Genomic DNA, 17,797 nt, shown 5'->3' with positions numbered 1-17,797 from the left:
GGGGCGGGGTCGGACCCCCGGACCCCCCATGTGTGACGCCCATGGGCGACACCACGACATGATACCAATCAGCCACCATACGAAACAGCTATTATGAATTATATATATCAGTGTGTCACAGGAATTTCATTATGTCTGTACATCCATCCCATTCTTTGTGTTGGTCAGATACGGCCTTCCGAGTAGGGTGCAGTTAAATCGTAATATTAAAAATAAGGGATAAGCTGAGTGAAATCAAACAACCCCCCCACCCCCCCAAAAAAAAACCAAAACAAAACCCAAAAAACAAAAACAAAATTAAAATATTATTTAATTACATACATATTCATTGCTTCCTTTCAAGGTAAGACATCAAATTTTCCCTTCTGGAGTATAGTACTGACATTTTGAAAATCCAAGCATGGATTTATATTGCAAAGGCTTGCTTTGGGGGATTCCTAATCTTTATTTGGAAGAAATTAATTTAAAACGCTTAAACTACATTCCGAAATCGAAGGGACATACAATGATAGTATCTATAAAATTTATACTGTCATATTTCTCAAAAGAAAACCAAAACCTCTGTACTATCTTAGACCCATGAAACAATATCTTGTCTGTCCACTTCTAAAACGCCTAACGTCAACAGTTTCATTGCATTAAAATTACTTAAACCCATATTAAGAACTTTTCCCGAACTCTTTCAAATTAAGTTAAATATCAATTGGGCAGATTTTACATGCTAATGATCACCAGTCAATTAAATTTTTGTCAAACAAGTGCAAAATGCAAATTTGACCCCTTAGCATTTGCAGAAAAACAGGTGTCCCAAATTTGTGAACGGCAAATGACTTACGATATACTGATTACAAAAAGTAGTTCCAATATTTCCATTTTGTTTAGAAATAAATATATTGATAATTGCAGTATGTTAACAAGAAATAAGTGATATGTGTCAAAAGATTGTGACAGTTGGTCAGAATAACGTAACAAAAGAAGAACTGACGAATCCCACCAACACCTGCCAAAGCCGTGTCAGCGGAGTGATACGTCTGAATTATATTGTATAGTACCGTTAATGTAGGCGATGTGTTATGCTTGAAATAACTAAGAATTAAGTACGAATTATGAGTACGTATGGCTCGAAACTGCATCCAGAGTTTCGCCCCTGCTATAAGTGGAATATAGAAAAGTGGTAGAATGGCCTATTCTACGAGACTTTTGGTTCTGTATGGGATTTTAGCGGCATGTAACGGTAGGTGTTAGAGATTATCTGCACCCCTGTGTGTTATATTATTGATGACCTCCACTCAGTACTGTTATATTTAGATAGCAGTAAAACGGTGAAACAGTAGATGTAAACCCCTGGGAATTCAGCTTATGGCTTACTAAACGCTCCCAATGGGTTAAAACACTGAAATATACCTGCTATTGAATTATAATATACCTTTAGAACAGTTTTATGCTGATCTACAAAAAGAACATTTATTTTTTGTGAACTGACAAAAAAAGTCAGCCATTTTGGTTCACTCTGGCCATGTCAAGTTTACTGAAGGGAAATTTACCGCAGGCTAACTTTAGGACCACTGTCCCAATCTTGATACTGTTTAAACTGAATATAATGCCACTGCCAAATTTAGTGGGCAAAGCATATACATGTAATTGTTGTGTAATTCCAAAATCTTGGAGAATGGAAAATTGGAATCAAAATCAGATCATAATTTTATCCCAGTTAATAAACACAATAGTACTAGTAGGCCTTATCCCACATATAGCTAAGAATTGCCATCATACCAATTAATGTTTCAGGGCTGCCCATTTCGTTTGATGTTGATTAAGTTATGGATACCGTACATATTTTAAGAACCTAAATTGAATTTCCAATTTTATGTATTTTGTTATGGATAATATGTACAGTAATTATAAATGACATGGCAGTATACTGGTATATATTTATTATGAATGTTTGCTTTTGGAATAATTTAGGTTGTCAAATTGGAACCACATGATCTGATGGTATCATAATATTGGTATTTATGAAATCATGTTTATTCCACTGGTTATCACATACTTGTTGTCATTTGATACCATAATTAGTATTTGATTGGGTTAGTGTTGAAACTCATTTCAGGTTCCAGGCCAGACATGACTTCACTGGAATGTAATTTTAAAAAATATGTTAGTTAATTAACAGATAAGGTTTCCAAATTATTAAATGGCATATATATGATTCAAACATTCATGAGTAAATATTATTATAAATATATTCCAGCAAGAATTATACATTTTACAACATTGTTTCCTATATGGTTATATATTATTGATATTAAAATGTAGATGTCACAGATAACTGAAGAATATAATGCTGTTGTAGATATAAGTCATATTACCTAGAATTATGGATAACATGTACATATACATGTACTATGTGCATGTATATTCCACTTACTCAAAAAGTAGTTCCATTTATAACATTACAAGCATTTACAGGTAATCTGTAGCTTGTACCTAAAAAATACAAAAGGAAAAATTTACCTGAGATACATGTACATGTAGGATGCATAATTTAGCAGCTATTTAATTCACATGTCTGATATTTGTGTAAAATAATTTAGTTTGCTTCGTTTGTAAATGATTCAAATAGGGTATCATATTTTCCCATCCTTATTAACAACAGAATTTCCGTGTTTATTACAGTTTTGCGTTCAGATGATGACTTTTGTGAGATATATAATTGCGGAAGCATATACTTGCAATTGGCATACATGGAAATTACGCTGTGAATTTTTGCCAAATGTACATTTGTAGTTACACAGTCTTAAGACCAACTAGAAATCAGCCAGATTTCTTCAAGTTTGGGAATGTGACCTCAAAGATTTGTTGAAGAGAATCCTGTCATCAACCTCTCAAAGACAATAAATTGTAGCCCAATTATTATCTATTCAGATGGTGTATTGTATAAGTGTCATATTACACTGCTCTATATTTAGAATGTAAAACTAAAGCTAGATGGGTTTGGAATCAGATTCTATGAAATTTGAATAAGAGAATAAGAAAAACTAATCAAATTAAACACAGAAATAAACAATTTAATAACAATTTAATAAAATTAAAAAAAATTGATTCAAATATTACATAATGTAATAATAAGCTTATTAATTTGATGTAATATCTACAGCAGCTTGTCTAAGCCAGGGTATAAAATATCTTACATTATTTTACTCATATACTTTGATATTGACCAATTTGATGTTAACCAATTAAATGATTTTGGAACTTTTTCTTGGGGAGATAGATATTCATAAGTAAAACAAGGGTTGTTGAGCACATTACGATTGTATAACTCTTGCCAATTATATATTGATTTCTATAGAAAGGGGTCAATATCGAAATATTAATGGCCTATTGATCCATCGTACAATACTATTTACGAACTTATCAATTATCAGTAAAAGAAAATTTGATCCAAAATTATCTATTTTGGTGCAAAAATATGAACATTTACTGATTATTTACATGCAGGGAAAAGGTCACCCCAAAACAATCTACATGTATTTGTTATTTAAAAGAGCTAAATCGCTAATATTTAGGACCTAATGGTTCGCAACACAAATAATAATGTAATATGAATGTACATAAACTGATTTAGTATTTATTGCACATGCTCTCCAGATAGGAATATGACGTAACCGTTTGAGTTACTTGTGGAATATATCTAGCCCCGTCCTTAAAGGCATTCGTGAACCAATGGTAAAATGTTTATTTTGTCTTACAATCTTATGGAAGCCTACAACTACCATTCATAATTTCTACTTTTCGCCCCTTCAAAACACAAAAGTCAAAAAGTGACCTTGAAAGTAGAGACTACATCAACTTCTGAGGCGAAAAGACAACAGTACGACAGCAAGCCAAAATCAAAGGTCGCTAGTTTTGTTAACGCGAATTTATTGTCAATGTCAACAAAACAGTACACCTTTAATAATGTATTATAACAATATTACTTATATTCTCTGTCACCACAGAGTTCTTGATGTGGAAAGTTACAGGGAAATATTTATTTATGGCTAGAAATATTTCCGTGTAAATTTCCACATCTTTCTTATCTAAATTAGATCCTGCTTATATATATATGTAATTTAGATAAGAAAGATATGATATCATATCCCTAGCCATAAATAATTATTTCCGTGTAAATTTCCACATCAAGAACTCGTAGTATTATTCTTACAATTTCTCGTACAATAGGGACCACAAGGCAAAAAGTTAGGCCCGATATACGCGAACATCAAACCGAGATCTTTGATACATAAACATATAATATTAAGTTTTTTTCAAAACCGAATACAAATCGTTAGAGGGACCACAGCCTTCGATCCGATTATCACAAAATTCAAACCCAGGGTGTAACGGTGTATATTTAAACGGTTTTTAAAATCGGGTATAAATTGTAATTTTTGGTACACCCATGGTCCATAATCTAGGAGGTTACGGACCGATATGTGCGAATATGGAAAGAAACAAAAATCCGTGGAATATAGACATATATTTTAAGTTTGATCAAAATCGGATAAAAAAATTGTGACTTCTACAGTGTCCACAACCTTGGTATTATATACTTTTATACTATTTGCATACCAAGCAATTAAAATCAGTGAACCGGACCAAACCCAAACATCCAAAATTTAGCACTTTTTCCTAGATAGTCCTAGCACTGTACATACAATGTAAGCCATGAGCAAACAGGTACCGAACAGGGATCCTTGGGAATCACAAACTTAAAAGAGAGCGATTAGTCATATATGATTCAAACTACATCAAAGCACTATCAATTCTCTTTTTTATTAAAACATGATCTAGAATACCAAATGAGGTCTATAAGCACCAGGGAAAGCACTTGTAATGTTTGTCATCAATATTATTAACACAATAATGACCTATTGTGCTGTGTTACTATTCATTTCTGGGGGCATGTACATGTTCATCATGTAGATTCTTCTGTCTTGTGTTTTCAGAGTTTAATTTTAAATATACATGTTTATACCACATACATGTACTTGCCTGGTCGTGTGGAACTTCCTTTGGTTCACTTAGTATGTGTACCGGTATATGGATTCAATGTCTGGGGTCGTGGGTTCAAGCATCCTGTCACGTACATGATCAGATTTGAAAGAGGTACATGACGTACATTGTATTACCTCAGGTATCTGAAATGATTGACATATTACTTATACATGTGCATGTACGTCCTCAATCATAAAATAATTATCAAAAAATAGATCAATAATAAATTTTAAAAAAAGTGAAAGATTCCATAATAAAACTCATTTTATTTCTATGCTTACAGATGTAACAAGTTATCCATTATTACTTTTTGCAAACCGCAAAGATGTACGACTAATAAATGCTGCTGATCCAAAAGGTAACTCCACAATTATTGTCAATAACCAAGAAGATGCATCAGCAGTTGATTTTCTCTATAATGAAAACTCAATATTTTGGACTGATGTAAGCGAAGAAGTAATTAAAAGAACATATTTGAATGATACACAAAATAGTATTGGTGTTATAACTACCGGTCTTGTGTCTCCTGATGGCTTAGCTTGTGACTGGTTGGGGCGCAAATTGTACTGGACAGATTCAGAAACAAACCGTATTGAAGTTAGCAATTTGGATGGATCATATCGCACAGTATTGTTTTGGCAAGGTTTAGATCAACCAAGAGCAATAGCATTAGATCCCCTAAATGGGTAAGTCTTTTTGATTTTTTAAAATATACATTTCTGAGCAAGACCAAAAAGAAATCTTATTTCATTTGTTTGGTTTACATGTATATCTGTTGCAGCAAGTGTACAATTGTCTTTAAGAATAATTTAAACTTTGATAACATTTTTATACGCCCACATTTTTATGTAGAAGTATATTGCCGTCGCCCCTGTCCGTTCACATTTTGTCTGTGGACACTCTACAGGTCACAATTTTTATCTAATTTTAACGAAACTTAAAATATAGGTGTGTATCGGACTGTAACTTTATGGATTATGGCCCCTGATTGTATGAAAAATCACGTCTTTATCTTGTGGACACTCTTAGAGGTCATAATTGTTATCCTATTTTGATGAAACTTGAAATGTACGTGTATGTTTATAACTGCAAGATCTCGATTCTTTTCGATTTTAAGTTGGACCGTAACTTCCTGGATTATGACCCCTGATTGTACAAAAAATCAAGATTTTAGCTTGTGGTCCCTTTAGAGGTCACAATTTTTACCCGGTTTAAAAAAACAAAACATTAAAATGTATCACTGTTACATCATAATAATGGTTATGTTTGAATTTTGTGAAAATCAGCTCGAAACTGTCGGACAAAATGGCCCCTCCTCTCGAAATTAGCGTAAAAGTATGATATCAAAGGCGTATGGGTTCAATGACAGTTGGGGGCAGAATCCAAAATGCCTGAAAAATTTATGGGTTACAGGTGTCGGTGGGGGTCTTCTGTGAGAGCAGAGCTTACCGGGTAGGCCCCCCCCCCCAAGAAAATTTCGTAAAATTTGACGGCCGCAAATGCATTTCCTGCTATTCTAGCCCGTGAATACAGCAACTTCAAAGTGATTTAATATGGCCTAATTAGATGGCTGAAGATTTTGAAAATTTAACTGCCGCAAATGTGTTTTCCTGCTATTCCAGCAACTTCAATATGGTCCAATATACATGTAGCCTACCTTATAGGCGACTGACCTGAATCCCAAACAACCATTTAATCGTCGTCGGGTATGAAGGCCTTACATGTACCTCCCCGAGAAAATTTTGAAAATCAAACCACCGCCGTTTTTCTGCTTTCCAAAGTTGTCCAATGGTTTTGTAACTAAAATCCCGCTCTATGCCAACCTAATTCCAACCATCCTGTTGCAGCTGTATTCATAATTAATAATCAATGCCCCGAAAAATGTTGCACCAAGTGTTAAAGTGTTTTAATCCATAGTGAGTTATTAGATTTTGGCACTTTATTTTGCCATCTAGATGAAATTTTATGGTTTATGGCCCCTGTTTGTATTCAATTTTAAAAACCTCAGTGAAGGTTGAGTTAGAATTTCATAAAAATCTTAACTGCCGGACAAAATGGTCGCTCCTTTTTCGCAAATAGTGTAAAAGTATGTATAACTAAGGTTATGGACTCATGCACTAGAAGTCACAATTTTTATCCGATCTTGATGAAACGTAAAATTTGACCCGTCATGGCATAATGAGTCGCAGTGAGGAAATTTTGAAAATGTGAGTTATTGTTATTTTCACATTCTCCAACTCATTACCTTCAATTTCATGTATAGTTTGTTTGAATTAGGCAAAAATTGACTGAGCTGTTCGGCATAGATACATGTAGACAATTTTAAATGTTACATGTATAATTATTATATAGTTAACAAGTCACTTTGACTTTACTCCATGTATTGATCATACTTTAATTGTCTGATTTTAAAGATCGCGTCATATAGAAAGAATTTCACTCTATTGAGATTCATTGATTCCTAAAACAACCCTCCAAGCAATTTACATGTATGTTAAATTACAAGTATTGTTTATGTTAGAAACACAACAATTACCAACAAATGTTATGGCAATCATCCAAATACAGTTCCATACATTATTCATGAACATAAGAAATAACATTACATGTAATGGAAATTGTAATATATAGCTTTTTCATCCACTTATTTAACATTTTTCTAATTGTTTATGTAACTGTATTAAGAATATTTGTACATTCCTGTACTATTGTTTATGTCATATATATATGTATAATTATAATAATTAGCTGCACCACCAGCCGTCAGTGGTAGGAGGGGTAAAGCTGGGGCAAAATCCAAGGTTAAGGTGGGCAAAGGTGCAAGGTTCAGTTAGGGGTATTTTTTGAAAAAAAGACTGCCGGAAATGCAGTTTTGTAGTATTTCAGGCACTGATCGTCGAGATAAATAGTTATAACCAGATACTGCCTGTCGCTGAATGGCTAGTTTATCTGACCAGAGTGGAAAGTGTCAAACGAATGGACTTGCGAACCTCAACGAAGCCCTCCTCATGAGCGCCAAAGTAGCGAGACCTTACAGAGGGTAAGGGAGACTGCCCCAAGAAAATTTTTAAAAATAGACAGCTGGAAGTGCAATCTGACAGTATTCAGACACTGATTGTTGAGATAAATAGAGTTGACCAGATACCGCCTGCTCACAAGTTTATCCGACCAGAGAGGAAAGTGACGAACAGACTTACAAACCTCAAAAATACCTCGAAATGCAGTCTGGCATTATTTCAGGCACTGATCATTGAGATAAATAGAGCTTATCAGATATCACCTGATGACAAATCACTAGTTTATCTGACCAGAGAGGAAGGTGTCAAACGAACGGAGTGAGTGAATCAATTGAATGAATATTTTCACCGTGATATTTTGAGAAATAGACTGCCAGAAATGCAGTCTGGCAATATTTCAGATACTGGTCGTCGAGATAAATACATGTACATGCAGAGCTGTCCAGATATTGTCTGTCGCCAAATCACTAGCTTATCCGAACATAGAGTGAATCAAAGTGAATGAATAGTCTTGCCGTGATAAACCTATACCCCAAAACTTGCTCTGACAAACCAGGAATTGCGAACCGGTGTCATCAAGCTCTTCAAGTGTACTGCCCGCCATGTAGCACATGATTCCTCTATCAAGAGACAACTTACGATGCACCCTGCTAAATGTTGCCTTTCTGAAAACGGCTGTGTTGTGAGTCAGTGACAGTTTACAAAATCTAAACATCAGCGCTTCTATATCAGTACCTTCTGTTTGAGCCATTCACTTTTTAAATTAGAGGTTCCAATTTGCTCCAAAACTACTGTCTAGTGTCTCATTGTACATGTATGTTAGTTTAGACCTAATATTTTTCCTCCAGGATATACTAGAAATATCATTTCAGGCAGTAAAAATTCCTGAGGAATAACCTTCACACTTCCTGCCAAGGCAACCCTATCCCCCTACCCCAATTCCTCCCCCCCCCCCCCCCTGGATATAACTAATAATAATTCTTTTTCTTCAAGGTATATGTACTGGTCAGACTGGGGAGAAACTCCTAAAATTGAAAGAGCTGGAATGGATGGTAAACATCTAACACGTAAAGCCATTATAACAGAGAATGTCTACTGGCCTAATGGATTAACTTTAGACTACGATGATTCGAAAATATTTTGGGCCGATGGAAAATTAAGTTATATTCATAAATGTAATTTTGATGGGTCTGATCGTCGTGTTGTTGTGGAAGGTTCTTTACCGCATCCCTTCGCTTTAACATTAGAAGGTGAATCTCTGTTCTGGACTGATTGGAAAACCCACTCTATACATATGTGTGATAAGAAGACTGGCCTACAGAAAAGTGTTGTTCATGACAATATCTTTTCACCCATGGATATACATGTTTACACGGCAACACGACAACCAACAGGTAAGATCGCTGTCTTTACATCAATACATCACACATTATTATCACACTCCAACTTTTTCTTCTTTTTTTTTATATCATCTTCATTATTTTTCATTACACACCTTTGATCTCCCATGCATGTTATAAAATGTATCAACTTGTTGTGACGTCATCAGAGGGTGATATCTGATATCGGCCCTAGGGACGATATCAGATATCAACCTCTGATGACGTCACAACAGGTTTACATCACTCTGCAATGAAAAAGGACACAAATTCTTTCTTTTATCATTTTATTCACTTTTTTGTACAATGTTGTCAAACGATTCGGAAGACGAACTTTGGCAGGCCCATGTTACTTAGCTTCTTCATCTGACCATCAAGAACTTGTGTGAAACTCAAATTCTGGAGTGTGTAGTATATCCATATCAGTTTAATTCCTAATCCGTAAATGTGAAACTATTCCCATAACTAAATACGGATTCGGCGGGTAATATTCATCATTTTATTTTATTATTCAAAAAATAAGATCTTATATCCTCATATCTTCCAGCGCACACAGGAATTTTCGCTCACCATCATGTTTATTATTCCGCCACACTGACCAACTGTTAAAAAAGTTCACAATCCACTGATTTCTGCGTAAGGTATTTATGGGCATGGTATTGTTGGCACACTCACTGACATCTCGTCACTCGAAATTGAACATCGTTTATCATTTGTATCTCACAATACGAAAGATCTGAGTACATTAAATCTTTCTTGAATATTTTCTGTATAAATTCTGCACTTTGACTAGCTTTAAATAATTCTTTGTCAGAATCTACGTTTTCTTTTTCTACCATATTTTCTACAGACTGACTTACATGGATCAGTTCGTCATCAGAATCGTTTCACAACATTGCACAAAATGAATACCAGTTTGTGAACATGTGGTTATTAAAATGTAATGCACGTGCAACTTACGACTTGTTTTCTTAATTTTGTCATATCAATCACAGTTCTGATATAGGCTAAACCATTGTCTTATAGGTGAAATCAATTAGGATAGATTTAACATTGATGTCGGTGTGTAAGACAAATATTACCCAATACATGTACCCTCGGTCGATATGTGAAATAACCATCAATCTCTCTGCCATGGTTTCCCATGTCAGTGGTGTAGGACGGAGGGCCTGGCATGAAACAGCATCTACATGTATATGTAGTTGTTCCAAGGGGACGAAAAAACTAGGTTCCATGTACACATTGTCGTGCACGTAAAAGAACCCTTGACAGTTGGAATTCGAAATAAGAGTAGATGATTGTGCCACTGTCTGAGCAAAATTTGCCTCATAGCACACTACATGATGTATGCCCATCTTCATTCACCCCGATGGAGCAGAAAAGTAGGACATTAAACCCTAGTTCCTTTAATTAGTTTATAATAGGCTTGTCTAAAGTCAATTGGTAACTTTCATTCATACAATGATGTTTCCTTAAGATATTCTTACTTGTGTCTTTTAATTAATTCGAGGATAATTTTTGGTGCTACTGTAAACTTATATGTATGTATATTTTTTATTGCTGCCCATAGATCTGAGTAAATTTGGAGGTAATAACAGTCAATATGATTCCACATTGTTTACATGTTTTAGTTTACATGTATCTATTATTATTGTTGTCTTAATCAACTGTTCATGTACAAATACAACATTTCCCCCCTAATCTCAACTACATGTATTCATATTTGTTTTGTTGCATGTTACTGTTACATTAAATTTAATTCTTGAAAAAAGATATGGAGCATATTATTAGAATTCTTCTTGTATACATAATAAAATCATTATCCAACAGTCATGGTACCGGTTCTCACAAATAGTCTTAACTGAAGGACAACCATATATCTATATATCCTCTTCAGATGGACATAGTTAAACCAGTTACATGTACATGGATCATTAGTACTTATTACCCATGTGTAAATATTTATTTTACAGTTCCTGGAATTTTTTTTATAGAGGAATTCATTATATTTGTCATCACCATCACCCTTGTCCATGATCCACAATTTCTTGTGAACACTTACTTCTTTTTCTGGGTTTCTAAAATTTAAAATTAATCTGTGTGGTGCGGTCCTCCTGGACTTACTACCAGAGACAGCAATTTATCATCTAGTCTTTATTTCAATTAGTGACACTAAGAGGCCTGGTGAATTTCAGCAATTTCTAATTAAAACTTATTGTTCTTGTTCACATTGTAGGGTTTAGTGAATGCTGTAGTCGCGTAGCTTATCATTAGTTCTAAATGAAATTATGTGAATTGTATATAGCTTCATGAGATAAAAATCTTATCGAAATTCAGTAATATCTATTTGATACATGTACTTCCATAGTTATTGCAGTTGCTCGCTTTGTATAAAATCTTATTTTGATTGTCCAGTCAAATGGTGCATCAGGTATAAATTGTTATGTTATGCTTGTCTGAATATTGTGTATAATGTTGTGATTGGTAAAAAGATGTTCATGTGGCTCAGTTGGGCTAAACTTGATTTGAGTGTTTGTAGATATTTTTATTAGTAATGTGGGAGCACTTACTTATATGGGTGATCTACATTCATCTAATATGCAAGTTGTCTTATTCCCAAGACCTCAAAGTTTCATAGATTGTTATTTAAAATGTAGTGATGGAACTGAATAAAACATACATGTGAAATTTACCTCCAAATATTGCTTCTAGTCCCATTAAATTTATTTTGAATAAACAGTCATGTACATGAAGTGTTTAGTTAAACATACATTATGCAAGAGCTAAATCTGCCTATTGCATGTCTTTCTTTAGGCCTGAAATGTTATATAAACTATTAAATTAACTTATCCAGACCATAATCAACTCTTGATACATGTACCATCGCTAGCCTGCGATATTTAGCGGATTGGAATACATTTTATGAAAAACAATTAAACGTAAAAATGGATAATCAAGACTTTGTTTTTTGTCGTACCGACTTTAGTAATAATGAACGAGGCTAGGTTTTTTATTGTACCGACTTTAATAATTATGATCGAGACAAGCTTAAAATTCAAAAGCTAATATCTTGGTTCAGAGTGGAGCAATTTAACTGAAATTTTCAAAATATTCTATTTACATTACCTATTTGTTCTTAACTATTTCAACTCTTTATCTAACCTCCCTTAATGCCCCTTTACTATATTTCCATTTCTTGTATATGAAATTTGTAGTACTTTCTAACATTGTAAATCTGTAAATATCTTTGTTATTATGCATGTCTAGTACACTGGTAAATACTACTCATGTATATCAGAACTAGAAGCATTGCAACATACTAGTAGTGGGTGAACTACAGATGAACATTAAAATTCTGGGAAATTAGGATATTTGGGTCCAAAAATATGTGTTCTACAAGTCTCCCAATGATGAAAGTTTAAAATACATTGAGCGTGCGCGCGCTGTATCATAAAGTCTGTCATTGAGTCGACTGGCGTGGTTTCCAATCCCCGGTTGTACGTGGCAAGGAGTAGGGTCGCCTGTCCAACCTCGTGGGTTTTCTCAGGGTCCTCCGGTTTCCTCCCACTGCTAAAGACCCCTACGCGCAAGCGAATTATGTAAATAAAATTAAACCATATGTTAGTCCCGAAATGACCTAGTTTGTGTCGAGTGGACGTTAAACCCCATTTCTCTCTCTCTCTCTTTAAAATACATTGTAGTTATTAATTACATGTAGTGGACACACAAATATTAGAAATTTTGAATTCTCAGAAGAATGTTTGGGATTGCTTCTTGAATTATTATATTTACTCAATTTATAAAATCTTAGAATGCTCTTGTCAGAGTTGCATTGCAGGGACATCTCTCTCACTGTCCTCTGCTCTTCAACTACATGAATACATGTACATGTATGTTCTCCTAATGCTAGAAAAAAGGGAATATAATTGCAATAATTTCGATGGTTGATGCTTTGAGACAGAATCATGATACCTTGAGTAAATTCAGTGATGAAAAATAATAAATTTGATTGGTCGGGACTTTAGAGCAGGATAACTTTGATTCTAATTGAGTGAGAGCACTTAATGAAACATGGTGTATGGTTTTACTACATCAGTACCTTGACAGATAATGATGATGAGGATTTTCAGCTTAGGCTAAGTAGAGACTTCAGTTTGATTGGTTGAAACTTTGGAAAGAGATAACTTTAATTCAAATTGTGTGACTCTCGAAGTATAGTTTCATTACATCAATACCTTGACTAAGTTCGATAATGAAGATTTTCTGATTAGGCTAAGTTTAAATGCAATGATTGATTGCTTGATGCTTTCTAAAAAGATTAATGCACAGTTAATACATGTATGTGTCATCTATTTATTTATGGATTTAGGTGGGGACATCAGCATCACTGTTGATTTGTTAGTTTAAACTTTAAGGTATTTGCTTGAAATTGAGTACTTTCTCTTTCTCTCTCTCTCTCTCTCTCTCTCTACATAGTAGAGTTACAGACCAATTCAAAGTAAATTCAGTTTCAAAGAATTTATTCTGTCTTTACATATTTGAATTATATATTTACAGAAATGTATTTGCAGTATCAGTCTTTCATGATTTGTGAATATTTTCTGAATGCTTGTTCAACAAGCTTTAGGAATGTATGTATATTGCATTTACTTATTGTCAATCTGATTAAAACACAGATCCTATTTCGTTTCGTTTTTTTTAGTTCAAAATATCGTTTTATTTGTCTGTACTACACTAGGATCTGGACGAGTTGTCATATAAACTGCGTTCTGTATGGTGTGATGGATTAGCCAATGAAATCATCTGTTACGGCGACTTCTTGGCGTGCAATGCACGAAAGTGGGTTTAATTCACTAGAAACATCAACGCTGATTGATTAATCAATGTCTGGCCGGTCAGATCTTCATGTAGTGTAGGCCATCAAAAGTATAATAAAAAAACGAAATGAAATATAGATCTGTATTTTAATCAGATTGACTTATTGTATATACCTATTTGTAATCTATATTTTCTAGGTAAAAATCCATGTGGTAATAATAATGGTGGGTGTTCACATCTATGTTTGATGTCTCCAATAAAACCATTCTATACATGTGCCTGTCCTACTGGAGTACTATTAAAATCAGATAAGAAAACCTGTGCTGATGGTAAGTTTAAGAAAATTAAACTAGAATACATGTATCATAAAAAATAAAGCTTCTAATACAGAAAGAATGTGTCTGAAGGGTATGTTTAAGGTAGGGTCCCTGTTTCAAAATTTAATCAACAATAAGTAACAATCAAATCTTTGTTATTCAGCTGAAAGTAGATTTCACCATATATTGATTTCTGATTTGACATATTTGTTAGACTTTTGCCAATCCAGATGGACATGTCCAGCATATACGGACGAAACAGAATCCGTGCTTCATGCATACTCTACTTCTTTCTGTTTAAATCTCTGTGTATATACTATATTGTTTATTTGTAGGCGCTGAGAACATTTTATTTTTGGCTCGTCGTACAGATTTAAGAAGAATTTCGTTAGATACACCAGATTATACAGATGTAGTTTTACCATTAAATGATATCCGACATGCTATAGCTATAGATTATGATCCAGTAGATGGCTATGTTTATTGGACTGATGATGAAGTAGAAGCTATTAGAAGATCTCTCTTAGATGGGACCAGTAAGTCTTTAATTCACTTTATTTAGAAGGTACTGTGTACACCAGTGATGGGATTTCAAAATTTTAGTTGTCAGACTTTTTACCGAAAATAAATGGGCATAACTCTTATCATTATTTAAGCAGACTGTTTCAGACCACAATTAAAAATCATATGTCAACAAAATATTCAAATTCGTACGTAATAAAAAAAATAGGTGCACCACGTTATTTTTCATATTTAATTCCTGACGGTATTCAAATTTATGTCAGTAATATTCCTTCAAAAATTATGTGTTGTTGTAATACGATAGAATGAAAGTGTTCCGACTACTGTCGACCTGTACTTTTGTTAGAAATCAGCTCCAAAATTAGTGTATTTTTATACGCCCACATTGAAATGTGGTCGTTTATTGTCGTCGCCCCCGTCCGCCCGGCCAAAGTTAATATCTGATTGACTTTAAATTTATACACAGTGTTTAAGGTCTTGAGACGAAGAAGCCTATTGATTTTCAGCGATTTCCGATAATTATTGCCAGAGTTATGGCCCTTTATCAATTTGAAAAATCTTGTGGATGCTCTAGAGGCGAAAGTTAATATCCGATTGACCTAAAATTTATACACAGTGTTTAAGGTCATGAGACGAAGAAACCTATTGATTTTCAGCGATTTCCGATAATTACTGCCAGAGTTATTTCCCTTGATCACTTCAAAACATCTTGTGGACGCTTTAAAGGCCAAAGTTAATATCCGATTGACTTTAAATTTATACACAGTGTTTAAGGTCATGAGACGAAGAAGCCTATTGATTTTTAGCGATTTCCGATTATTACTGCCAGAGTTATGGCCCTTGATCACTTTGAAAAATCTTGTGGATGCTCTAGAGGCCTAAGTTAATATCCGATTGACTTTAAATTTATACACAGTGTTTAAGGTCATGAGACGAAGAAGACTATTGATTTTCAGCGATTTCCGATAATTACTGCCAGAGTTATTTCCCTTGATCACTTCAAAAAATCTTGTGGAGGCTCTACAGGCCAAAGTTAATATCCGATTGACTTTAAATTTATACACAGTGTTTAAGGTCATGAGACAGAAAAGCCTATTGATTTTCAGCGATTTCCGATAATTACTGCCAGAGTTATTTCCCTTGATCACTTCAAAAAATCTTGTGGACGCTCTACAAGCCAAAGTTAATATCCAATTGACTTTAAATTTATACACAGTGTTTAAGGTCATGAGACGAAGAATCCTATTGATTTTCAACGATTTCCGATAATTACTACCAGAGTTATTTCCCTTGATCACTTCAAAAAATCTTGTGGAGGCTCTAAAGGCCAAAGTTAATATCCGATTGACTTTAAATTTATACACAATGTTTAAAGGACAATATTAGTGCCAGTCATTATCACATGTGTGATAGAAATTGATGAACACAATTCAAATATAATTTTAACACAGAGATCATCGCTACGATAGCTGAGTAATACAGGTTTCCTGGGTTGGAAGTGACGAACGCCAAAGGAAAACACGAGTCATCTCTCTATATAACTGTCTGATGTGACGAGTGATAACGGATATACAGCCGAATTTCTGCTCACTAATAATTCCTTGAAAGACCAAAAGTTGATATATGGGACTGTAAGAGGATACCTGAAAATTCAATAAAGTAATTAAATGTCATTAGATAAGAGAACACGAGAAAAATAGAAATAGTGCATTCTTCTTATACTATGTTTTGACTCCTATACGGAAATATTTTGGCAGTGACCGTCGCTCCACGATATATCGAGCCAGTGACATCATCTGCTAAATAATAGCACTCGCACGTGCTATCGTGTAAAACAATTAACTACTTACATGTACACTATTCCAATCGAAATATTTGTCGACATTTCTCGGCTTGTTTATTTCTTTTTTTTTAAACATAAACCCATTCAAAATATTATCATAAATCCGAGAATATGCCATCAAAATAGAATCTTTCTTTCAACGTGATAATTGTCACATTTAGATCTCTTGTAGTTTCACGCCTCTCGCAAGATTTCTACTTTAGTTTTTGATTATTGTATTATAACCACGTGTGGGTGTTTGTGTAAAATAGCTTTATTTAACGTCCGCTTACACCGAAGTGATATCGCAGACAAATTAACGGATATATTTATTTACATGTACAAGTTAAGGATAATATATTGATTTGGGGTGTATATACTCTTACTATATGTGACATCTATTATTAGTTTATACATATTGTCGGCTCACATCAATGGGATTAAAATGTTTGACAATGGAGAAACCATGAGGTAAACACGTAGATTAAAATGATAATCACTCTTATTGGATTGATGAATAGTCCGACAAAGAGGAAGCAATGACTTCTGTTTAAGATTAGATTGATGAATTGTTCGACAAAGGATTAAGTCAGTCAATCAAAGCAGATTAAGTACATGTAGTTAATCAAGGTAGGTGTATAGATGGTATAAGATGATAAATACATTGATCACTTAATTACCTAATCAATCCAGCCTATTATCAGCGATAATCGGGTTGAGTGGTAGTTATACACTCAGTACACTATATTAATTATGGAATTTTGAATATTATTCACCGTGTCTTGATGTCCGATTGGGCATATTCCTGGTTGGACAATTTAGGACGTTTGGAAAATACCGTCGGACATGTCCAAATATACGTCCTAAATCCCTTCTCTGTTG

The 17,797-nt window shown here is 34.1% G+C and overlaps 1 protein-coding gene across 1 annotated transcript in view; it reads left to right on the top strand.

Moving 5' to 3' along the window:
* The first annotated feature begins 1,046 nt into the window (after positions 1-1,046).
* The window catches only part of LOC126823265 (low-density lipoprotein receptor-related protein 6), a 32,413-nt gene continuing 15,662 nt past the window's right edge, over positions 1,047-17,797 (top strand). The window contains exons 1-5 of the mRNA XM_050551980.1: positions 1,047-1,234; positions 5,324-5,726; positions 9,051-9,451; positions 14,452-14,583; positions 14,907-15,107. Of these exons, the coding sequence (XP_050407937.1) occupies positions 1,180-1,234; positions 5,324-5,726; positions 9,051-9,451; positions 14,452-14,583; positions 14,907-15,107 (1,192 nt within the window). The 5' untranslated portion in view covers positions 1,047-1,179. The remainder of the gene's footprint in view (positions 1,235-5,323; positions 5,727-9,050; positions 9,452-14,451; positions 14,584-14,906; positions 15,108-17,797) is intronic.

This window comes from Patella vulgata, chromosome 6 (genome assembly GCF_932274485.2).
Source record: "Patella vulgata chromosome 6, xgPatVulg1.2, whole genome shotgun sequence".
Classification (NCBI taxonomy): Eukaryota; Metazoa; Mollusca; class Gastropoda; family Patellidae; genus Patella; species Patella vulgata.
The sequence above is the reverse complement of the archived record's forward strand: the minus strand, read 5'-3'. Positions and strand labels throughout refer to the sequence as shown.